This window comes from Mesoplodon bidens (assembly GCF_964165515.1).
Source record: "Mesoplodon bidens genome assembly, chromosome: 2".
NCBI classification, from domain to species: domain Eukaryota; kingdom Metazoa; phylum Chordata; class Mammalia; order Artiodactyla; family Ziphiidae; genus Mesoplodon; species Mesoplodon bidens.
The window spans coordinates 97,414,875-97,441,193 of NC_138177.1; the positions used below are offsets into that span (position 1 = coordinate 97,414,875).

Genomic DNA, 26,319 nt, shown 5'->3' on the forward strand with positions numbered 1-26,319 from the left:
CCTCTCACTGCTGCGGCCCCTCCCGTTGCGGAGCACAGGCTCCGGACGCACAGATTCGGCGGCCATGGCTCACAGGCCTAGCCGCTCCGCGGCATGTGGGATCTTCCCGGACCAGGGCACGAACCCGCGTCCCCTGCATCGGCAGGCGGACTCTCAACCATTGCGCCACCAGGGAAGCCCGGCAATTATTTTTTTTAATACTATAAGCCAAACAAAAACATACCTGGGGCTGATTTGGCCAAATTTACTGGGGTTGAAATTTTGCAATTTTCACTGTTTAGCTTTCACAACATATTCAACAGATTCAAAATCAATATCTACCAAATGCCCACTAGAAAGAAGATACATATAATGAGACAATGCTTATTAAATGTTATTGTTGACACAGCAAGTACATGTGTACAAAGTTGTCTCATTAAATTTTATATGAGATTCTAGTAGTGATTAGAATTATACACAAATTCCAGATCAAATCTACATCCATACCTTAATATACTATATCAAAAATAAAAACATACTTCAGGTGAAAAGAATATTTTATTTCAATACTTTAATACTGAAATCAGCTATCATACATATTCACCAACTCTTAAATTTCACTGTCCCTATCTATCTCAGAAGACAGTCAAAGTGAGATTAATAGGACGAAGCATTCTCAGCAAATCCACAACTTTCTGTACTTCATCTCCAAATTTAAGTCAGTTCCTTTAATAAGTTACTGCTTATTCATTGTTCTATAATATTTATGAAATGATTAGTGCAATACATCACTGAGGTATCATTTTAAAGGCAAATACCCTATAGATTTGGATTTGTCATCCCGATTCCTTGGCACTCAATAATGTAAGTGTCTTTAGAAGCATCTTCTTCATCTTCTGATTTCTTCACAGTAAATTTAGCCTGAAACCAGAAGAGCATTTAGAATATAAATAATACGAAAAGCGATAGAGGGACGAGCCCACAACTCCAGCTTAAATAGGCGGTAGTTAATACCAAACTCATTTTATTGAAGAAGCTAGAGATACAAAGATCAAATGACTCATGGGAAATTCAGTGGCCTAGATATAAAATATTCTGTTCCAGAAGCATGGTCCTTGTTCAGAGGTATACATACCTGTGGAGTTCTGTCAGAATATACAACCTGGGCCCTACTCCATACCCACTGAATCAGAACCCCCCAGGAGTACAGCTTAAGCAAATATAAATTTTAAAATCTCAACTGTTAATAATAATGCATCTCTACTACCTACTTCCTAAAATTTTTCTAAAACATGGCACTGAAGCATTTATACTTTTTTTTATCTTGTCAAGTATCAAAATACCATTTAAGGGCTCCCCTGGTGGCGCAGTGGTTGAGAGTCCGCCTGCCGATGCAGGGGACACAGGTTCGTGCCCCGGTCCGGAAAGATCCCACATGCCACGGAGCGGCTGGGCCCGTGAGCCATGGCCGCTGAGCCTGCGCATCCGGAGCCTGTGCTCCACAGCGGGAGAGGCCACAACAGTGAGAGGCCCGCGTACAGCAAAAATAAATAAATAAATAAATACCCTTTAGTTCCCTCAAATTTTCTTGCTAATTTAATTCCTTAAATATATATATACTATTTAAAATACCTAGTTCAGAGCAGAAAGGTAGAGGGAGGTAACAATTAACATCTTCATTCATCTTTATTGGGCTTAACGTATTTTTCACTTAACTGATTCAAGTTTGGCTTTGAAACATTTGACCTCTATCATTATATTGTGGAAACATGATTTTTTAAAAAGCAAATGTATTCATTCTAAGAAAACTGAATAAAAATCAAAACAACTGAGTAGGCTGACTGAATTTGTGACAAAGGGATTTCAAGTATACCTAAAACCTTTTGATTCTCTGAAATACAATTTGAAAACCACTACTCCGAGGCCCTGTTGAACTGTAACATTTACAAATTATTCCAGTTTCAGTATTACGTGGCAGTGCGCTGACACACTGGACACTGAAAATTACTGTTGAATGAATAAACACTGAATCTGAATTCTGAGCTAGATAGACAATTTATATAGTATATACTTTTTCTCAAATTATAAGCACTATATAAATATGAAACACAGGTAACAATTATGGAAATCATTTCTAGCCTATATATAAACCTACTGAAAACTATAAAAATTTAGAGTTGGAAGGAGCCATAGGGATTACAGCACACTCTCTGACCTTACTGATGAATTATCTGCACTGAGACACAGAATGATGAACCACCTTTGCCCCAAATCACTGAGTTAAAACACAACAATGCTGAACAAGAAACCAGAGCTAAAAATTCCAGTTGACGGCACTTTCCACTGTGTATTCACTTCAAATAACATGTGAGTGTCTACTATGTGCAAAGTACTGTAGAAAGAATGAATACAGGGCCTCCATGGGGGCACAGTGGTTAAGAATCTGCCTGCCAATGCAGGGGACACAGGTTCGATCCCTGGTCCGGGAAGATCCCACATGCCGTGGAGCAACTAAGCCCATGTGCCACAACTACTGAGCCTGTGCTCCAGAGCTCATGAGCCACAACTACTGAGCCTGCATGCTACAACTACTGAAGCCCATGCGCCTAGAGCCCATGCTCCTCAACGAGAAGCCACTGCAACGAGAAGCCCGCATACCGCAATGAAGAGTAGCCCCTGCTCGCCGCAACTAGAAAAAGCCCGCATGCAGCAACAAAGACCCAATGCAGCAAAAAATAAATTAATTAAATAAATAAATTTATTTAAAAATAAAATAAAAGAATGAATACAGCCTTGTCTCTGCTATCAAGAATATCACAGTCTACGTGGGGAGACAAATAGTAGTTACAAAATACAGCATAAGTAGAATAATAAAAAATACAATTAACTATCTTTTGACATCAAATATAATTTGTCTTTGCCCCCTATTAAGCCTTTTCCCACAATTTAACCAAAATCTACCTATCCTTTCTAATAACAACAAAAAAAGTACATATTACTAAGAATCATACAAATAACATGTTAGGAGTAGGGCAACCATGGCTTTGCGCTTGGTACACCTCTGTAATGCTTAATTTCTTAATACTACTGTACATTATTTTTATAACTTTTTTAAATGCTTAAGGTCACCTTCCTTCATAAAATTCTGAGTTATAAATTTCATAGTGTTTTATAAAATTACATTATAAAGACTATGGCAAAATGGAAATATGCCACACATTACTGAAAAAGTAAGAAATGAAGCTGCATGCATTAACTGCAAAAAAACGCAAAGAGAAACAATTTTAAGAGAGGAGGAGAATACCTAAACGTCAAGAGTGGTTTTACTGGCAAGGGGGAGATAGGGACAGCTTTTTTCCTCTATTTTCTAAATTTTCTATAAAGAAATTAGTTTCAGATGAAATATACACGTCACTTTATTTTATTTTTTTTTGTGGTACATGGGCCTCTCACTGTTGTGGCCTCTCCTGTTGTGGAGCACAGGCTCCGGACGCGCAGGCTCAGCAGCCATGGCTCACGGGCCTAGCCGCTCCGTGGCATGTGGGATCTTCCCGGACCGGGGCATGAACCCCTGTCCCCTGCATCGGCAGGCGGACTCTCAACCACCGTGCCACCAGGGAAGCCCCATGTCACATTTTTTAAGTTAAGAATCCTGTAGAAGAGGTATAAATATGAGTTTATTCAATGTTAAATCCTTTTTCACTAAAAATTATAAATCTAGGGAATTCCCTGGTGGTCCAGTGGTTAAGACTCAGCGCTTTCACTGCCAGGGCCCGGGTTTGATCCCTAGTCGGGGAACTAAGATCCCACAAGCCGTGCAGTGCAGCCAAATTTAAAAAAAAAAAAAAAATTATAAATCTACTTTTCTGAAGCTGAAAGGACTGGTAAATGTTAGAAGTCCAGCAAATACTCTAGTCTACCCCAATAAAATCACAAGAAAATAAAACATTTAAAATTTTTATATAAATAATTTATATTTATATAAAAATCCCTTGTGATTTGATTTTATAGTTCCCATTAAAACATCTTCACTTACTGGAAGGCAGTACCACACATGAGCTTAGATGTATGCTCTCCCAGTTTGCTCAAAGCTCAGTCCTGCCACTAAGAAACTATCTTGAGCAATTAATTCCTCTGCCTCACTAGACTCATAAGTAAAATGGGATTAATAATAAATAGCCACCTAAAATGGTCATGCAGAGTGAGACAACTCAGCTTCACTGCTGAGTGAGCTCAGTGTCTGCCACATAGGAAGTATTCACCGAATGACAGCAATTACAATTACTATTAAGTTTTCTGTTGATTAAAATGTGACTCCAAATTGGCCAAAATGAAAATCAATTACTCTTTCTGTTAGAATACTCACCTTTGCTAGTTGTTCAGCAAAATGTATAGCCGTTTGGGTATGGAGTGTAACTGGTCCTGTTTTTATTCTGGAAATTCCACTGGCTAATGCCATGAAAATGATCAGCTATTCAAAAAAGAACCAAGAAGAAAACTCTCACACATTTACTAATATTTGGGGTTAAAATTCTACTGCTTTCCATATGAAAATACTACTGATACTAGAAATCAACATAGCCAAAAAAGAATTTCTATTTCTTTAGGTTTCCAAAAGTCTTAAGATGATACAAAACCTGTTACCAAAAGTCTGTGGTGTAGCACAGAAATGCTTAGTAGCAGATCTCAATATAGATTTTTAAAATTAATGTTTAAGAATATAGAGTTGAAAGTTAATAAATTTAATCAGACTAACTATCTTTGTAAGCTATTATATATAATATGAAAGTTTCTTCCATACTCTAGAATTACAACATTTTAACACATAAATACACTAATACAGAATTACTGGAGTGTAGACTAGTAAGAAGGAAGAGACTAGAAATAAGGAAAACTGTCTTAAGAAACTGGTCAAGAAATCTTGAGTAATACATTTCTAAACATAGACATCTGATTTGCTACTAAGGAGAAAAAAATATGGTAGAAAGGAAAATCTATCAAGACAGTGCACCATAAAAAGATTGTATTTGGAAATATTCACTAGCACTTCTCAATGTGAGTAGATATGTTAAGTTTGAGAGGTGTATGACACATCCAAGCAGAGATGTTGACAGGCATAAGAAATATAATGAGCATGCAGTTAAGGAGAAAGGTCTGGGCTACTGATATAAATTTAGGAGCTGTCAGCATACAGATGGTACTAAAGCCATGAGACTGTACAAAATAACTGAGGGACTGAATACAGATAAACAAAAGAGGTGTGAGCCTAAGCTCAAGAGCTCTCCAAAATTTAGAAGTTGAGAAGAGGCAAACAACAGTAACAAACTGGCAAAGAGACTAGAATGTAAGGCTGGAGAGACACAAAGATAATAACAGTATTTCAGAAAGCAAGCGAAGAAAGTATTTCAAGAAGGAAGGAGTGCTCGATTGTGCCAAATGCTGTAGCCAGGTCAAGTAAGATGAGAACTGAAATTTATGGTATATAAATTTCAGAAAAATACCTAAAAAATGGATTGAACTAGGACATACCAATCAGTGTCTGAAAGTCAATGACTAAAATTTATATTCAATCTAATTGCCCAGTATTTGAGTCTAATAGGCTTGATGATTTTTATCCTAAAAGTGTCATTACCTGGTCTTGCAGATACTCATCCACAGCACCACCATGTCTAAGATTTGCTAACAGCATTTCAGCAGCTTCAATTCCAACCTTGTCTGCATTAACACCTACAACGGGCACAATGTAAAAAAAACTAAATTAATTACTAAGAGGCAAAAAGTTTAATATATCCCAGTTAGCACTGGTGTAATATCTTTTAGGCCTCTGAACTCACCCAATGCAACCTTTAGGATACGATCTTCATGTATATTTAATCTTCTGAGAGCTTAGCATATGCAAATATTTTATTAAATGTACAAGTGGAAGAAAAAACAGGCTGCTTTGGCCCTGTTTAAGAAGTACTAATTATAGGGGGACTTCCCTGGAGGTCCAGTGGTTAAGACTCCATGCTTCCACTGCAGGGGGCATGGGTTCTATCCCTGGTTGGAGAAGTAAGATCCCGAATGCCACAGGGCACGGCCAAAGAAAAAAAAAAAAAAAGTACTAATTATAAAACCAATTTACAACTAAGTTATGACCCTATAACACTACACCTTGATTTCAAAATTTTAAGTTTGCAATTCATATGTGTTACAATTAGTCAGCAGCCGATTCCATTAGAATTAAAGGATTTTTTTAAGTCAGATAATTTTCATCTAAAAACAGATAAAAATTCTCAGATCATATATCATAAAGTTTTATTCCTTTAAGATTTGAAATATTTATTTATTTATTTACTGTGCCACGCAGCTTACAGCAACTTAGTTCCCCGACCAGGGATTGAACCTGTCCCCTGGCAGTGAGAGCACCGAGTCCTAACCACTGGACCACCAGGGAATTTCCTGGTATCACCTAATTTTGAAAATAAGTCAGAAAATTTATTCCCATGTTCTACTTCCTACTTCTCTACACATACCACAAATATTTGGTACAATGCTGAATACAAAATAAGTCCATCAGATGTAGTGGAATGTCAAATGATTTTTATTTACTTTAAACTAAATGAACCCTTGGCTACAAATGAAAATGTCCTTTGAAAAATGAGAATGTGGTTATTTTTTATTTTATTTTATATTTGGAATTTCACTTGACTATATGTATGTCTTGATAAAATTTACCAGAATAGGGGAAATCAAGTTTTAACTATTTTTTCCCTTACAGCAATTATTATAATAATATAACAAATTAAACTATCTTCACAACATCAATCAGGTAAGTATTTACATGACTGAATGAAATGGTTTGGAATATATATGAATCTTGACTTCTTGGGTAAACCACTTTGCCTTTTCCATTTCTTCTTCCAGATGGAGATGGAGATGATAATACCTAAGTTGCAAACTTGCTAAAATTAGAGATAATATTTATAAAGCTTCTATTACCAAGACTGTTTCATAATAAGCCATTAATAAAAATAGTTAATATTGAGTACCTACTTTGTGTGTACCATACTAAGTGATAAAAACTGCTAAGGAGACATCAGAAAATACTCATATATAAGAGTATTTGAGGATAAGTGCTAAGCTCTACAGTATAAACTATATATCCAATGAGATTTCAGAAAAGGAAATTATAGGTTCTAGAATAACTTGAGAAGGTTTCATGGAACATGAAGGACTTAGGGGAGACCTTGAAGAATGGCTAAAATTTGCATGGAGGATGTGAAGGAGAAGGAAGGAATTCCTGGCTTTGTATCAATAGTATCAGAGAGCAGTAGACACACTAAGGTTTCTCAAGGTTTCTCTGTCTAGGGGCAAAGTATTTCTCAGAGCCATTCACATTCCTTCCTACCCAGCCGCCCTGAGAGCAAATAATGGTATGAATGGATCTAACATAATTACCACCTATTACTAGCAGTCTGTGACAACTGAACAAAATGAAGTAAATATGAGAATTTTTCTTATTAGTATTATGTTCTAAACAAAAGAGCAAAATCCTAGTTTCTTCTGAAAACTTAAGGCTTTTCTGATAAATACTCTTCTGATATTCTAGAGGTTTCTTAAAACGGTCTCAATTTTGATGGTTTATAACAAATTAAAATGAATATTCAATGATTTCGGGTTTCTTCTAGCTTATTAAAAGGACAAAACTATAAAATATTTATCAGGCTGAACAGAGAAAGCTAAAGGACTGATTATAGCATCAGAGAGATGCCATGAATTACCACATATACTGAAGAAGGAAAAAAAGTGCTTACTACAAGCTAGGCAGTTTCCATACATAAGAAACAGGATTGATAAACCAGAGTCATAATTCATCTTAGCAAATTGATTTGTCCCATAGTAAAGAACACTAACTGAAAGACGAGAAATCAACGAATACACAGATATTCAACTATGTAAAGACAAATACATTCTGTCCATACAGCAATCATATAAAGTTGGAAGGGATTCTTATACATAGATAATGGTCCAATCTCATTTTTCAGATAAGGAAAGCCCAGAGTCACCATGTAAGATAATGACAGACATAGGACCAAAACTTAGGTCTTCTTGCTCTCAGTTTAGTGCTCTCTGTTATAATACACTGCCTCCATCTAAAACTGCAAGATTCCCTCAAAAAAAAAAAACCAAAAAACACACAAACAAACCTCACCTTTGCAACAGGATTAAAGAATGTTATAACTGGAAGGATTTCAGAGATTCTTCAGGCTAACTCTCTCACTCAATAGATAAGTAAACTAAGGTCAAAATAGTTTTAGTAACTGAGACAATGACAAAAACATGACTAGTTACAACTTACTGCTTCTAATACATATGGTGGTGTGCACAACCAGCCAATGTTGCTTCTGATAATAACGCTTAAACATTAGGATTCAGAGTCTAGTAATTTACTAGTTAATTTAAATCAGAAATAAAAAGGGGATCTGGATAATGGGATCCATGACATTCTCTGAGATGCTTAATATATAGACTACCTAGACTAAGAGAGAAGACCCCAAGGTCTTTGCATTTGCTAATGACATCTCCTTTGACTTAAGTGCCTGACAGGAAACAAGGGCAGGCACCAGAAGGAGTCAGGCAACCTCAGTAAGTGTGCTGCTCTATCCTCTATTCCCTCCTACCACTGTAAGTCTAAAAATAAGTACTGTGCATTCTACATGAGCGTTGTCCAAAGACAACTTCAAAGTAAAAACTCTCATATGACAAAGCGAAAAAAAATGTTTATGGAATATTAGGAAAGAAACTTTTTCAGGGCTGGCAGTAAAGTTAATTCCAAGTATTGCTCATAACAGAGTAACGGTCCCTTCATGATGTCAATACAACATATCCAAAACTATCTTCTACCCTGGCAAACTAACTCTACCTCCCATATTCACAAGTTTTAAGTATTTCCAGTTACCCAAGTTAGAAATCTAGAAGGTCATTACACTGCATTCCTTACCCCCATTTCCAGCTGATCACCAAATTGTCTATTCACCCTCCTAAATACCCTTATATCAGTACTCATCTCTCTAGACTCAGTCCCTGCATTCCTTGGTGTAGGTCCTCACCATTTCTGACCTGAATTGCTGTTAACAGACTCTTGTCTTCCTGCCTCCACTATGGTTTTCCTCTAATCCTCTACACAGCTATCAGACTTACTTCCAAAGACCTGGAATTACATCCCTCCTTAAAATCTTTATGTTTTCAGGATGAAACCCAAACTCCTTTATATGGCCTATAAAGCCCTTCAAAAATCTGTTGACCTCTCTAACCTCATTCTCTGCATTGACCCAGATCCTGTACTCATCACATATGGTTCTAGTTGTCCAAACACAGAACTACACTTTTATGTCGGCACTTTCCTTTGTCCTTCTTCCTCAGCTCTCACTTTTCTATCTGGCTAACTTCTACTTATCTACAGAACCCACTGGAGGATCACTGAATGGCACAAGGCAGATTTGGGGTCAATCAGCCCCTAAAGAATAAGCTGTTCTTCTCCTGTGTTCCTATGGTGCCCTGGGGATAGAACAATCACAGCACTGGTCTGTCTCCTCTGCCAGACTAAGCCAGGAGGCAGAAATGGTGACTCTTACTTCTGAATCCTTCATACAGAGTACCTGGCACATCTTGGTACCCAACGATAATACAAACAAACTGAACTCACATTCCACCCAATGCCTGCCAAGCACTTACTACTTGTAACATAGGGTCCTAGTCTCTGCTTCATATTTTGCATTACCTCTGCCCTCTCAAGACTTAAAGATACTGCATGTAGTGGCTCACTGATCCATGTTGATTCCTCACTGCACGTAACAAGTAATGAGTATACACTAAATATATGTTTTTGATCACTATTTCTCAAATTTTATACTACCTTAGAGAGCTTGTTCAAACAGATTCCTGGGCCCCACTCTCAAAGATTCTAATCTGATACATGAGGTGGGCCCCAAAATTGGTATTTCCAGCAAACTCTCAGATGATATCAACATGCTGCCTGTCTGCCAACCACACATTGAACAGCACAGTTTTAAACAGAATTCATTTATATCCAGTCAACCAAAGGTGTTGATTTTACCTATTCTGTTACACTGGTTAGATCTGACACCCAACTGTATCTAGATCAACCAACTGAGCAGACTAAAATTACCTTAAGTTTTTGTATTCAGCAGTAATAACGTGGTTAAATGGCATAGCGAGGGTAAGCATCTTTTAAAGATGCTACAAAGTAGGAATAAAGCAATCAACTGCCACACAAACAGTGAAAAGTTCAATTATAAGTTGTCTCAATGGCAAAAGTAACTTTAAATACTAACCAACAGATGCATACCTGTATCTACTCTCCCAAATATACCAAATACTACAGAAATTTCCCTTTCACAAAAACATTCAGTATTTTGAAATCAACACTGTAATAACTGATGCAGGGAAGAACCATCAACAGATGCTAAAACCACTGGATGAAAGTTGTATTGAGACAGGATAATCAGATGGTGTCAAAGTATTATCCCAGAGTATTTATTAATTATAAAGGGAAAAGGGGGAATTCCCTGGTGGTCCAGTGGTTAGGACTCCGTGCTTCTATGCAAGGGGCACTGGTTCAATCCCTGGTCGAGGAACTAAGATCCCACATGCTGCAAAGCATGGTAGAGATAGACAGGCAGGCAGACAGACAGATAGGTAGGTAGATAAATAAATAAATAAGGAACCTTTATAGCAGACAGACCTGGAGAACACCACCTTAACCAAGTGATGAGTCAGCTGTACTGATAAAGGGCATACTGACATTACGTGCACCCTGATGTGATACAATAGAATGTACACAAAATCACCTATGCAATATTCTTACTAAAAATGTTTAACCTGAATAAATCTAATCATGAGATAATCAGACAAATTCAAATTGTGGAAAATCCTATGAGAAAATGGCCTGGACTTTTCAAAATGTAAATATCATGAAAGGAAAAAAAAGGTGAAGAGACTATTCTGTGGTTTAAAAAAAAAAAACTAAACAGACATGGCAACTAAATGCTGTGTGTGCTCAAAAACAAACAAACAAGCAAACAAAAAACCCCATACTGCTCTAAAGAATATTTTGGAGGTATCTGGTTACGTCTGAATATAATAGACAGGGAACTTCCCTGGCAGTCCAGTGGTTAAGACTTCACCTTCCAATGCAGGGGGTGAGGGATCAATCCCTGGTCAGGGAGCCAAGATCCCACATGCCTCACGGCCAAAAAGCCAAAAAATAAAAACAGAAGCAATACTGTAACAAATTTAAATAGAGACTTTAAAAATGGTCCACATCAAAAAAAAATCTTAAAAAAATACATATATAATAGACAGATTCTTTGGGTATAAAAATGGTAATGTGATTATGCAGGTATTATTCTTTGGATGGACATGCTGCAGTATTCAGGGGTGAGAATTGGTACCTGCAACTTGCATAGAGATGGTTCAGAAACACACACAACATGTAGCTAAATGTTCATAACCAGTGAATCTAGGCAAACAGTTTATGGATATTCACTAATCATTCAACTTCTCTGCTTGAAAATTTTAAAAGTATAAAGTTGGGGGAAAGACTGAAACTTTAATTGACTCTAAAATAGAATCAGTTAACCATATCCTTTCAAACTTGTTATCCATCATTCTACAAAATCCTAATCCTGACAGATAATTAAAGAATTGTACAGTAGCACTGAGAACAGTGGACCCCCTTCACTTAGCTATACCTCGTTTACCAAGCGATGATCCAGCGAACAAACAGCCAGTGGATGTCTCAGCAATAATGCTATATAGGGAAAAAAAAAGTATTACTATCTATGCTATAAATATTCCAAAATTACATGCAAATACAACACAGGAGAACAGTGACTATTAAATAAGCAGAATTAGGTCTGGCTAGTATATTAGAAAAGTGAAAGTCTTCATACAGAGAGCAGCATGATTAGCATTCTCCATCTTCATCAGGGTATGAGTATCTTTCAGCACTTTGGACAAGAAGTCACACTAGATTCTAATCCACTCACAGGTAATGAATGGCCCTTCCAGAAGTCTTGTCATCAGCACTAAGGGGTACCATTTCAAAGGCATACTGCACTCATTATCTTAAATGAAAAGGTCTTTCTACAGAGATGTTTGGTTTTGTTTTATAGTTTTTAGATAGTATTATCATACAAAGAAAATGCATTTACTTTAAACCCTTTAATAGAAAATCTGAAAAAGAGAGCTTAAATTTAAATATCCACAAAAGATACTTTTATTCTTCAAAAATATTAAAGCATTTTTATAACACTTAAGTCAATAACTACTAAATGGATTAATATACTGTATTTCTTTTTTAAATAGATCTTTGCCGTATCTAATATTTACTTGTAGACTGATTTCACATTTGAGATGTAGAAAAGCAACTGGAAATATTTCTCTTAGGATCATCTTCAAAGGCTAACTTCTGATTAGCTTAAACATTTAAGTTCGCTATATAAACAAAAAGGCTCTTATAATGTAATAAAAGGTAAACCATCCTCAGAAAAAAAAATCAGAATAAAATAATCATAATTCATTATACTGTTGTTTAGATAGGAATGCCCTTAAAAATATATCTTCTTAAAACTACAAATTTAAATAAACAAAAAAAATGACAAATCTTTAATTAAAATAGAATAATTATTTCAGGGCTCTCTCAACCAACATCTAGGAAAAAGTATATTGTCTCACATTATTCCATTTCCATTGCCAAAAGCTTGGTCTTTAGGTTCCTGAACAGGCTGGATGTTAACATACAGATCTCTAATCTCCTTTCTGATGCATCTTACGGCTGCCGCTGCCATATCTTTTGCTACCTATTTTGGCAAGACAAAAAAATAGAATAAAATAAATTAATGATTATTTTTACAGTTGCTTTCAAGCCTTCAAAGACATATAATTAATAACTTTTACATGCATCATATAAAAACACAATTTTTAACAGTAGAGAACACAGAATTTTAAGAAAAATTTAATGAAGATTTATTTAAAAATTAAGTTCTTTCCATAATTTCAAAATTTAGATGATATAATACTTATCAAGACATGCACACACTTCTAAGATCATCTAGACAACTTTATTTTTTTACTTTATTTTTTTAAATTTTTATTGGAGTATAGTTGATTTACAATGTTGTGTTAGTTTCAGGTATACAGTAAAGTGAATTAGATAGCTTACTTTAAATGGCAAAACACCAGCAACAAAAGCTCTTCCATATATCTTAGTCACAGAGCCACGGTCAGTTAAATTTATTGGGTTCAACTGTTTAACTGGCGACATTCGGATAATCACTTCACCACCTCCTTTTGGGTAGTAGCCCCTATGAAAAGTATCATAAATACATAAACTGATTGCACAACAAAAATAAAGCTCAATATTTACAATAAAATAACATGTGAGTGATATCCAACTATATAATTCATATTTGAAACTTCCAAATAATGTTTTATATCTGTGTTGTCCAATATGGTAGACTCAAGCTACATGTGAATGAATGAATATTAATTAATTAATTATTTAGGCCACACAGCTTGCAGGATCTTAGTTCCCCAACCAGGGATTGAGCCCACGCCCTCAGCAGTGAAAGTGCAGAGTCTTAACCACTGGACCACCTGGGAATTCTCTATTTAAATTTAAATTTAATAAAATTTAAAACAACTCCCCAATCCTACTAGCCACATTTCAAGTGCTCAATAGTCATATGGATCAAGTGACTACCATCCTGGACAGATAAGGAACATTTCCCTCAGTACAGAAAGTTCTATTCAACAGTGCTGTTTTAGACTTAAGCTACTTAATGGTAGGAGCTTGGTCTATTTTGTTCCTGCTATATTCCAGTGCCTAAAACAATATCTGGCACATAGTAGGTGCTCAATAAATATATGATGAATATTTAGTAGCTGAACCACTAATAAAATTTTAACTCAAATATTTAGTGTCACTTATTCTACAGAGATGCTGAGAACACACAGATGAGAATGACAATGCTCTTATCCACAAAGAACTCCCCATCTGGTAAGATGGGGCTCCACATATAATCTACTAGGACACAAGCCAGGCTGTAAGGAGGACTACAAGAGAGATGTAAATAGGAACTCCAACTGAGGCACAATCACTGACAATTCACATAAGAAATTACAAGTTTCATTTTCAGAAAATGTAGGATTTCCAATTTTTAGGAGAGCAGGGGAAGAAAAACATGAACAAAGATATGGAAGTCTGAAGGCACAAAGTATGTTTAGGGAATGGCAGCAATCATGTAGCTAGAATATATGGAGGGGAGGGAGGATAAAGCTAGAAAAGTAAATTGGAATAAGATTGCGAATCACTTAAATGCCACACCAAGAAATATGGCCTTTTTACTATGTGGCCTTACAGAGGGAAGGGAAGCCTTACAGAGAAATAACCTGAATGTCCAACATGTCTCTAAGAAAAATAATTCTGGTTGCTCTGTGGAAGAGAATCCCTTTTACGACCCTGCAGTGCCCATTCCAGTTGTCTGCACACAGTGAGCATTCTGTCTGTGGTGAGCAGGGATAATTCCAGATATGAAGGTGCCTCAGTGTAGCAATTCCCTTTCAAGTCCCCATGCCTCTGCTGCTTATTGTTTTTAAGCCACAAAGTACTATTATTTCCTATAAGATATGTATTAAGTGGGTTACAGAATGACAGTTCTCCAAGATCTAACTTTTCCACTATTTTTAGCACAAGTAGTGGATCAAAGGGTTAAGAAATAAGTAACTTACCTCATTTTAATGTCACAGTTAAATGTGAAACCAAATTTTTCAACAATTGGCTTGAAAACCTGAAAAAATCAGTTTATTGTAACTTTAATCACCAATATTCACTGTCAACAAGCATATTTAGTAAACAGAAGTGCTCTGCACTGAAGTAGTAATGAGGCACCATGGATAAACAGTGATATAAAAATGCGTAGGCTAGTTCTATTTTTCAAATAAAATAACTGACATGTAGCTAAAATTAACAGTTTAACATTTAATTAATCAGAGCTGTACAAGTCTATCTAATGAAAAAAAAAAAATCAGAACTCGGGAAACTTGATCCGAGCAGTTTTTAATTCCAGAGGCCAGTATTTCCTAACCTTCTCAATACAGTGTACCGTAAGAAATTAGGGGGTGTTGAATAGCATTCCATTCTGCGTTCTCAGTTTTTTTTTATATAGTTGAAATCTCACTGCATACACAACGTTTTATACATTTTCCCCCATTTAACATTATAAACAAAAGCATTTTCCCAACATTATAAAATTCCTCCTAAAAAATATTTGAACGACTTCATGGTATTCTAGCATAATTTACCTAACCATTGTCCAAGTTTTCATTATTACATAATTATGTATATTATATAACAATAATTATAGTATGTAATGCTCTGCTCCAATACCTTTAATATTATCTTTTGCTGCATTTCCCAATATTTAATTAGGGTCATTTCCTTGAAGTGGTATTACGAGGTGAAGAGAGATTAACTTTCATTATACATCCTATCAAACTGAATTTTAAAAGACTGTACCACCTATTAAAATGGCAAAAAAAATTTTAACTGAAACCTGAGACTATCAAGCGCTGGGGAGGATGAAGAAGAGCTGAAACTCTCCTACAGTGCTGGTGAAAATGCAAAACAATGCAGCCACGTTGTATGCCAAAACAATTTGGCAGTTTCTCAATAAAGTTAGACATAAACTTACGATTACAACTGAGCAACCCCTCTGTAGGTATTTACCCAAGACAAATAAAAACTTACATTCAGACAGAAAAACCTGTATGTGTTTATATGTGTTTATAGTGGCTTTACTCATACTTGCCAATAAACTGGAAACAGTCCCAGTGTCCTTCAACTGATGAATGGATAAACTGGTACTAATAAACAAACATCCATATAATAGAACACTACTTAGCTTTTATTGCTGATACAAGCAACATGGATGACTCTCAGATGTTTTTTTTTTTTAATTAATTAATTAATTTATTTTTTGGCTGTGTTGGGTCTTCGTTTCTGTGCGAGGGCTTTCTCTGGTTGTGGCAAGCGGGGGCCACTCTTCATCGCGGTGCACGGGCCTCTCACTGTCGCAGCCTCTCTTGTTGCAGAGCACAGGTTTCAGACGCGCAGGCTCAGTAGTTGTGGCTCACGGGCCTAGTTGCTCCGTGGCATGTGGGATCTTCCCATACCAGGGCTCAAACCCATGTCCCCTGCATTGGCAGGCAGATTCTCAACCACTGCACCACCAGGGAAGCCCTCAGATGTATTTTTAAAAATTTATTTTATTACAGTATAGTTGATTTACAATGTTGTGTTAATTTCTAGTATACAGCAAAATGATGCAGTTATGGGACTTCCCTGGTGGCGCAGTGGTTAAGAATCTGCCTGCCAATGCAGGGGACACGGGTTTGAACCCTGGTCCGGGAAGATCCCACATGCCGCGGAGCAACAAAGCCCGTGTACCACAACTACTGCGCCTGTGCTCTAGAGCCCACGAGCCACAACTACTGAGCCCATGTGCCACAACTACTGAAGCCCGCGGGCCTAAAGCCTGTGCTCTGCTACAAGAGAAGCCACCGTGATGAGAAGCCTGCACACCACAACAAAGAGTAGCCCCTGCTCACCACAACTAGAGAAAGCCTGCATGCAGCAACAAAGACCCAAGGAGGCAAGAATAAAATAAATAAATAAATAAATAAATAAATTTATTTATTTAAAAAAATGATTCAGTTATACATATATATGCATTCTTTTTCATATTCTTTTCCATTATGGTCTATCACAGTAGGACCTTGTTGTTTATTCATTCTATTATATAACAGTTTGCATCTGCTAATCCCAGACTACCAATCCATCCCTCCCCCATCCTACTCCCCCTAATCAGATGTATTATAAGTCAAAAAAACAGACTCAACAGGCTATATACAGTATTATTCTTTTATATGACATTCTGAAAAAAAGGCAGAACTATGAGAGAAAACAAATCACTGACTGCCAGGGGTGGAGGGGTGGGATTGACTACAAAGAGGGATAACGGAATTTTCTACAGTAATTCTCTATCTTGATTGTGGTGGCTGGTTCACAATCCTACATCAGAAATCACAGAACTGTACACTACGAAGGGTGAATTTTAGTATAAATAACCACACCTCAATAAACCTGGAGAAAAAAAGATGATACCACTTTTCTCTCCCACTAGTTGTATAAGCATGCCAATACTGAATTTTATCATTCTAAAAATTTATAGTCAAAACATGGTATTTAATTATTTTTTTAAATTTTATTTTATTGTGGTAAGAATATTTAACATGAGATTTATTTTAAGAGTACAACACAATATTGTTGACTATAGTTACAATGTGTACAACAGATCTCTAGAGCTCATTTATCTTACTGTCCTGAAAATTTACGTCTGATGATTATTAACTCCCCAATTTCCCCCTTCCCCTAACCAGCATTCCATTCTTTGATTCCATGAATTTGACTACTTTAGATACCTTATATAAGTGGAATCATGCTAGTACTGTCTTTATGTGACTGGCTCATTTCACTTAGCACAATGTCCTCAAAGTTCAACTGTGTTGTCACATATTCTAGAATTTCTTTTTTTTTTAAGGCTAAATAGTAATCCATTGTATGTATATACCACATTTTCTTTATCCTTTCATCCATCAATGGACATTTAGGTTATTTCCACATCTTGGCTATTATGAATAGTGTTGCAGTGAACATGGGAATGGTAATATCTCTTGGAGATTCTGATTTCAACTCTTTAGGATAATACCTAGAAGTGGGATTGCTGGATTATATCGTAGTTGTATTTTTAATTTTTTTGAGGAACCTCCATACTGTTTTCCATAGTTGTTGCGCCGTTTTGCATTCCCATCAACAGTGTGCAAGCGTTCCAATTTCTCCACATCCTCACCAATCCTGTCAAACATAGTATTTAATTCTTACTTTGAGTTTTTCTTCCAAATCATAATCCCTGTATTCAGAAAATAACAGACTTATATGATAAGTAATATAATATACATACAAGTAATATAATGTATATAATAACTAAGGCTTTTTAAAGAATTCACCATGAGCACAGTTCTAAGATACAACACACAATCTAAAATAATTATCCTCTCCCACAACAGAACGAGACACCATTAAGAAATTAAACAGCTATGTACACAAAAACACTCAGGATATATTTAAATAGAGAATGGAGATTCAGAAGACTGTGTGAGATCACCTTAGTTTATCAACAGCAACAAAAGCCCTTACCATGGCTGTGTAATCAATCTGTGGTGCCATTTCAGCATTAGTTCCACCTTTCAAACGAAGTTCTGATGGACAAGCAGCAAAGAGAGCACAGGGCATTGAGACCTGCATCAAGAGGCATACACTCCTAAGGAGAAGGCAGAACAGGCTTAGCTGCATTTTCTTTTTAAAGTCTCAAGAAAGAGACATAACTACATATCACCATTAGCTGAAGTACAGACAACTGAGAAGGCAGGTACACGCCCTCAAGTTTAAAGTTAAAAAACACTCCAGTGACTGAATGATAACATCCGATTAGTATTTCGCAGTAGAAGGAACTGGCCTTAAATGATAAGCAAATCTGGGTTTGAATCCAATACTAAATACATTAGCTGTGTGATCTTAGGTAAGTTCTAACACTTTTCTTTATCTTACAAAGAAGTAAAAAAAATTTTAATTAAAGCATCTTTACAACATTTTTATAAAAGGATTCTTAAAAGTAACAGTTTATGAAAATGCATTCAAAACCATCTAGGTCTAGAAATATTCTAATGATTGTATCTGAGTCTCCACCATGCACAAGGCATCGTTCCAGATATTAAGATACAGTTCCTACCATGGTGGCATTTGTGGTATGATAGCGTAATGTTTTACAAAGACTGATAGCCAAATATTTTACATGGAAAAAACTGTTAAGGAGATAATCCTTACCATAACTCACCTCTGTTTGGTCCTTATAGTCAAATAATGTGAGAAATCACAAGAAATAATTAAAGAATATGTAGCATTTTATAAAATGAAACTGTCAGATTTTCTAAATGAGCTGTTATCTCCCTTCTCCAACGTCAAGGGAAAACAATCATATTAATACATAGACTGTAGTTTGAAAAGGAGTGTAACATAGCCTCTACATACCAAAAGATAGCCTTTACTTAACTTTCTTATAGCAATGATGCATGTGTACTGAATTAGACAGTCTCTATCACTGATAATGCATTTCATTAATTCAGTAAATATTTATTGACTGTATAATGTGTTAGGCATTATAAGAGAAAATGCATGCAATATAATCCTTGTTCTCAGGAATTGAGCCTAGGAGCAAGTGAAAAAAACCTGGAAATGTTCAGTTTACTATAAACCATAGGTTTACAACTACTGAACTTCTGTTTATTCCTGAGAAACCCAACAGAGCTAAAGTGTCTCTCTTCCATTCAATAAAATCAGATTCTAAGAAGACTAAAGAAAACCTTAATTTTATAAGAGTAAGGAATTGCAAAGACAAAGGTAAACATGAGAAAACACATGGTACTGTAATCACAGTTAGGGATGAAAATGTTAGAATTCAAATAAATAAGATGCGTTTTCTTACTAGGAACAAGCTTGTTTGAGTCTACTGAATGGAGCTGGATTACCAACCTTAAACTCACTGCCCATACGTTCTAGTGGATTAGAAGCCAGAAGGCCTAGATTCTAATTCTAGCTCTGACCCTGACTCTATGACCTCTGGTTAATCACTTAACACCAGAGGGTCTTCACTCTCTCATTCACAAAGTGGAGGAAGGGTTGGAACACATGGTTTCTATCTTCTCTCCTGTAGCTTCAAAATTCTATGATTATGTGTTAGTTAATTTTTAGATAGCTGATTAACTATAACTTTTTCCCCCCTTTTGTACCAGAGAATGCCCCAAATAATAAGCTGACTATAAAGATACCTCAAAATGCTTTAATCTCCTTAAGAAAGTTCTTATTTGGCATACTTCACCTTAGGCCTAGCAGCAAGCCCCTTTTAGCAGAAGTCTATTCACATCATAACTCAAATCTCAATCGTCACTAAACATTTTAGGCTTAAAAAAAAATCATAATTTTTTGAAATAGTCATTTCTGAAACAAACTGGCATTGGGTTTACAGTACTATTTCTTACTTTACCAGATTTCCTAGTAAATGTTTAAGATTTTGGTAAAAGGATGCTGCTTACAATAGCAATCAGCCAATAACACAGAAAACACAAAAATTTCTCTCCATGTTTTATCAATAAAAGGAAGGATTCTTGGAAAGGGATAAAGGCTCAATTTAATTGTTAAATATCCAGTTTTCAATGGGCAGAAAAAGCCAAGGTCATATATAAAAAATTCTAAATAGGGTTGTATAAGTATCTACTAAAAGATAACAAAAATACCTAGACTAAAAGTAGAAGATGGTTCATAATTTGCTGTAAGCCAAGAACTAAATATGCTGCACCACAAAGACTATTATCACTATAGAGCATGAAACTACAGTTGTTTTCAGATATTCATTTTCTAAGTAATAAAACTAAAGAAACAAATATGTTATACTACACATGTGAGAAAATTCTAGATAGGTATAGCAACAGCTACAGTTAGGAAGCAATTAGGTATCTGAAACTTTACACAGTCTCTAACCCTTAAAGGTAAGTGTTTTATCTCCATTTTAAAGGTAAGGAAACTAAAGCTTCAAAGAGGTTAAGTAACTTGTCCAGTAAGTGGTAGTACCTGCATGTGCATCCAGGTCTAATTCCAAAACCCATACTTAAATGGAATGTAAGTGACACATACCCTGCTGTCTTGGTATCTGCTGTGTGGACTCCACCTCTGATCTTCTCTGGCGTAAACATTATTTCTGTTGAGCCGATTTCTGCCCCCTCCAGTTGCCCATCACAGAAATCTCGAATCATTTCCAGTCCAGATAAATGCTGAGGCCTTCAGGTCATAATACTGCATCAAAACGTGTGCATTCAGACTGCCTATATCCCCACTTATTATGACACATTTATAAAACTTCAATGGCAAGAAAACAGCAAGCTCTAACCATAGTAAGTGCCAGAGCTTTCTTTTGGCTTTTTATGCACGTAGACTACCTGCTGGTAGGCATTATTTTAAGGGTTCCTTCCAGACCAGTTATTTTAACTATAAAAATATATGCTGGGCCTCCCTGGTGGCGCAGTGGTTGAGAGTCCGCCTGCCGATGCAGGGGATACGGGTTCGTGCCCCGGTCTGGGAGGATCCCACATGCCGCGGAGCGGCTGGGCCCGTGAGCCGTGGCCGCTGGGCCTGCGCGTCTAGAGCCTGTGCTCCGCAACGGGAGAGGCCACAGCAGTGAGAGGCCCACATACCGCAAAAAGAAAAAAAAAAAAAAAAAAAAAAAAAAATATATATGCTGATAATATTGTTGCAAATTAGAAGTATGCAAAAGAGGAAAACTAATAAAACTAAGTGCCACCAGTCTCACTTGCATTTCACTGAATAATCTATGATACCTGCATGGGCTGAACTGTGTTCCTCTAAAATTCGTATGTTGAAGTACCTCACAATGTGACTGTATTTAGAAATAGGGCCTCTGAAGGGATGATTAAGTTAAAAGAGGCAGTCAGGAGTGAGCTGTAACCCACTCTCACTGGTGTCCTTACAAAAAGAGAAGATTAGGACATACCAGGGGTGTGCATGCACAGAGGGATGAGCATGGGAAGAGGGGGCAAGAGGGTGGTCACCTCTAAGCCAAGGAGAGAGGCCTGAAACAGAATCTTCCCTTATGGCCCTCAGAGGAAACCAATCCTACCAGCACCGTGATCTTGGACTTCCAGCTTCCAGAGTTGTGCAAAAATAAATTTCTGTCGTTTAGACCACCTAGTCTGTCGTATTTTGTTATGGCAGCCCTAGCAAACCAATAAAATACCTCACACAGCCTTAATGAATTAATTTCTCTATTGGTGAAATGGGTTACTACTGCAAACTACTGCTGTGACAGAGAATTACTGTTCACACATATCAGTAATTGCTTTTTAATAATTTCAACATGGAGTGTGGATAAAAGACTAAGAGATAGTTGATCCATTAGAATGAAATATATACAAAATACAAGTACAAGGAATCAGTCTGTCTTCCCCCTGGGTCCTCTTCTAACAGGTGCATATACCTGACACTTAAAATAGTGGCATGCCCAGCTTCCCAGACAGAAGAAACAAGGTCAACTGTCAACATTTTTCCCTCTCCTACAACTGATAATCCTGGTCGTATCCACAGATTCCTAGAGGTCTGAATGAAAGCTGGAATGACACATCTCAGGGTCCTTATGAGACTAAAACGTGCGGCAGCAGAAAATGCACTGGTTAAAAAGTGGGGTTTCCTCCGGCCCTAGAGGCTGTTCTGCCCTGATCTACCTTGCCCGCTGCTACGAGCTCTCCGGGTACTTGGAATGCCCGATGAGGCGGGGAAACCGTTTAAAAGATAACTCATTAGGAAACGAGACAACTCTAGCCAAATAGAGAAAACATGGGCCTATTTTCTGAACTTGCCCCTTGAAACTTTCAAGGGCGCACAAGCCCGGCTACGGCTAACCGCCCAGCCCGGAACACCATCCCGCGGCCTCTGCGGCCCGGCTGCAGAGTCCTCAACCCTGGGGCCGGCGGATCTTCCCAGCATCACCGACGGGCTCCAGATTCCCAGCCCCAAGACCCGCCCCCCATTCCCCAATGGCCTGTGTCCCCCGCCCCGAGCCCCCAGCCCGCTCTCCACTCTCCAGTATCGCCGCCCAGCCCGGAACACCATCCCGCGGCCTCTGCGGCCCGGCTGCAGAGTCCTCAACCCTGGGGCCGGCGGATCTTCCCAGCATCACCGCCGGGCTCCAGATTCCCAGCCCCAAGACCCGCCCCCCATTCCCCAATGGCCTGTCCCCTACCCCGAGCCCCAAGCCCGCTCTCCACCCTCCAGTCTCGCCGCCTGGTTCCCCGATTTACCTAAGGCCTGGCGTGCTGCGGCCTGCTCGGATCTTCTGCACCCGCAAGGGGAGGCCCAGGAGACAGCTCAGAGCCGTAGACACCCTCAAGATCTGCCCGCCCTGTTGCGGAGAGAATAGAGAGAACATCAGATGGGCAAGCTCTGTGCCGCAGCCCGGACTGCAGCCGCAACCCGCCAGGCCTCGGGCTCAGCACTCACCCCTTCCATGATGCTGCCGTCCACCTCGACCCGCGGGCCCGCCATGGGGGGCGTCCTGGGGCCTGGCCAACCGCGACTCAGCCTCGGCCCGAGCGGGAACAATAGGAGACGCAGGGTCCTGCTTCGCAGCTCCAGCGGCGCGGTCCTCGCTCTGGGCCGCAGGGCTCCGCGTAAAGGCGGAGGACGCGCCGGTTCCGGGAACGCCCCACCCAAACCAAACCGCTCTGCGTGCAGAAGCCGGGTTCGCCCGGCCTACAGCCAGGGCGCATGCGCGCCGCGCGGCGCTTAAAGAGGCGGCGCCCATAAAATTCCGGCAAATCGGAAGCTGTCCAGCAGGAGGGGTCGTGGCCGGGGAGGTTCCCTGGAGCGTGGAAGGAAATGTGTCTCTGGAAGACTTGAGCCCTGAACACAGCAAAACACGCAGATTGCCGAAAGCCTCCCTTTCAACTCTAGTCAGATCCTCCAGTTGTCTCGCAGGCTTGTGCAAGCATCTGTGTTTATCTCTGTTTTCTCAGGGATCCTGCCGTACCCAGAACTGGAGACTCTTAGAGCTGAAGATGTAGGAAAGGTCCCTGCAATGCACCGACCACCTTCTCTCTGGTCGGGTTTGCCTTCTCTGCAGCCTGTCCCTTGAAATGTGTGTCCCTGGTGCATTGATGATACCCATGAGCCTCTCGTTCTTCGTGTGTGTGTGTGTGTGTGTGTGTAGAGTATTATCTCTTTTTCTTCTGCTAGACACCATTTATTTGGGGATGAGTGGAAAAGGACAGAATCAGAATCAGTAATATAATGCTCAAAAAAGCCAAAGTTATGCCACCTTGTCCGAGAATGAGTGCAAGTTCATGACTGCAATGAACAGTGCCACTAACGTAATTCACCTCAGGAGGGCAGGAACGACAACCCGCTTCTTGATTCTGCTTGTGGTTCAGTTCCTACATTAACTGAGTACCAAATCATATGCAAGCCTCTAGGTAAGCAAAGAAGAGTAAGGTATTTTCTGCCTCGAAGTTATTGGAAGTATATTGTAGAGACTGAGAAGTGATAAATTATAATGTAATTCTTCTTAATGATAATAATGTACTGTATTTATAGTTAAGTAAAGAGGGAGCAGCAATTAGAATATGATAAATCATAAAAAGAGTCAACATTTATTGAGCACTTAGCCACTGCATGTATTCACAACCTGCTGAAGTACTTACTGTTTTTACTCTGATTTACAGCTGCATGTGTTAAACAATTTGCTACAAGGCCACACAGTTAACTAGCATACTGTGATATGAACCGTGGTGCTCTGATGTGAACACAATTGTCTCCTAATCCCAACATTCCACCACTTTTGTAACAGAGAAAGCCCTGGGAATGCATATACTTTACCCAATCTGTGATACCAAAAGCAGACAAAGATGACATGGAGAAGAAAAATTTATAATTTTATAAATTCAGATGCACCAGGATCAATCAAAATATTAACAAATAAATCCAACGTTTATGAAATACTATACAATATGACCAAATTGGGATTGAATATCATTCTAACATTAGAAAAATGTTATGATGTTATATCAAAAACCTAAGATCCCATTAATAGATGAAGAAAAAGCATTTGTAAAAAATCAAGATCTATTTATGATAAAACAAAAGCAAATGAACCTAGGAATAAATGTAAACTCCCTTAACCTGATCAAGGACATCTGGAAAACTCTACAGCAAAGTTCATTCTTAATAACAGTAAATAATGGTAAAACATAAGACACCTTTTAAAATCAAAACAAGATAGTAATGCCCACAGTTATGGCTTCTTTTCAACAGATGATGGAAGTATAGTCAGATTTTAGAAGAAAGAGATGAAAGACACAAGACTGGACAGACAAAAACAACACCGTCATTATTCACAGGTGATATGATTACCTACATAGAAATAATGCCATTTGCAGCAACATGGATGGACCTAGAGATTGTCATACTGAGTGAAGTAAGTCAGACAGAGAAAGAGAAATATCATATGATATTGCTTATATGCAGAATCTTTAAAAATGATACAAATGAACTTATTTACAGAACAGAAACAGACTCACAGACTTAGAGAATGAACTTATGGTGGGGGGTGGGGATAGTTAGGGAGTTTGGGACTGATATGTACACACAGCTATATTTAAAATAGATAACCAACAAGGACCTACTGTATAGCACAGAGAACTCTGCTCAATATTCTGTAACAACGTAACTGGGAAAAGAATTTGAAAAAGAATAGATACATGTATATGTATAACTGAATCACTTTGTTGTACACCTGCAACTAACACAACATTGTTAATCAACTGTACTCCAATATAAAATAAAAGGTTAAAAAAAGAAAACCTCAAAGAATCTTTAGATATATTATTGAAAATATAGTTTCAATAAAATTCCAATCAAATGCCCACAGGACTTTTTTAAGGAGCCTGACAAGACAATTCTAAAATTTATATGAAAGAACAAAAGTGCAAGAATAATTTTAAAAGAATGAGGTGAAGGGTACCTGTCCTCTCAAAACCCAGAATTTCTATGACGCTAAAGTAATTAAGATAATGTGAGATTGGTACGTGATAAATAGATTACTTAGAGCCCTTAAACTGATTTCTTTGACAGATGAGATGGCAGATCAGTGGGAAAAGAAGAACTCTTCAGTTTATGGTGTGGAAACAATAGGTTAACCGTAAGAAAAAATGAAATTGGATTTGTATTTCATACCATACACAAAACCCATTTCAAGATGATTTAGACTTAAATATCTCCCACCATATTTTAAAAATTAACTCAAAATGGGTCAAAGCCCTAAATGTAAGAGCTAAAACTATAAAACTTTTAGAAGATGATATAGATGTAAATCTTCATAACCTTGGATTAGTTGATGGTTTCTGAGCTATGACACCCGAAGCACAATTTTTTTTTAATAAGTTGGACTTCAATTTAATTAAAATAAAAAACTTTTGTACTTCAAAGGTTACTATCAGGAAAGTGAAAAGACAAACTAAAGAATGGGAGAAAATATTTGTAAGCCATATATCTGATGAGTCTAGTATCTAGAATACATAAAGAACTATTACAATGCC

The 26,319-nt window shown here is 37.7% G+C and overlaps 1 protein-coding gene across 1 annotated transcript; it reads right to left on the minus strand.

Moving 5' to 3' along the window:
• Positions 1–543: 543 nt before the first annotated feature.
• RTCA (RNA 3'-terminal phosphate cyclase) lies at positions 544–23,469 on the minus strand. Its single transcript, XM_081226540.1, has 11 exons — positions 23,228–23,469; positions 23,029–23,129; positions 20,852–20,995; positions 18,302–18,425; positions 14,776–14,834; positions 13,208–13,349; positions 12,721–12,845; positions 11,736–11,794; positions 5,612–5,706; positions 4,346–4,450; positions 544–900 (listed from the first exon to the last, which is right to left on the minus strand). Exons 1-11 carry the CDS (start codon positions 23,270–23,272, stop codon positions 799–801), a joined length of 1,101 nt encoding a protein of 366 aa, XP_081082666.1. The 5' UTR covers positions 23,273–23,469; the 3' UTR covers positions 544–798.
• Between the last annotated feature and the right edge of the window lie 2,850 nt (positions 23,470–26,319).

Bases quoted from the DNA above. Each gene is read 5' to 3' on its own strand.
- RTCA (XM_081226540.1), bottom strand. From the start codon at position 23,272: ATGGCGGGCCCGCGGGTCGAGGTGGACGGCAGCATCATGGAAGGG. The intron at 23,130-23,227 runs GTGAGTGCTGAG...TCTCCGCAACAG, and splicing joins ACGGCAGCATCATGGAAGGG to GGCGGGCAGATCTTGAGGGT. The intron at 18,426-20,851 runs GTATGTGTCACT...CCTTCTCCTTAG, and splicing joins GCAGATACCAAGACAGCAGG to GAGTGTATGCCTCTTGATGC.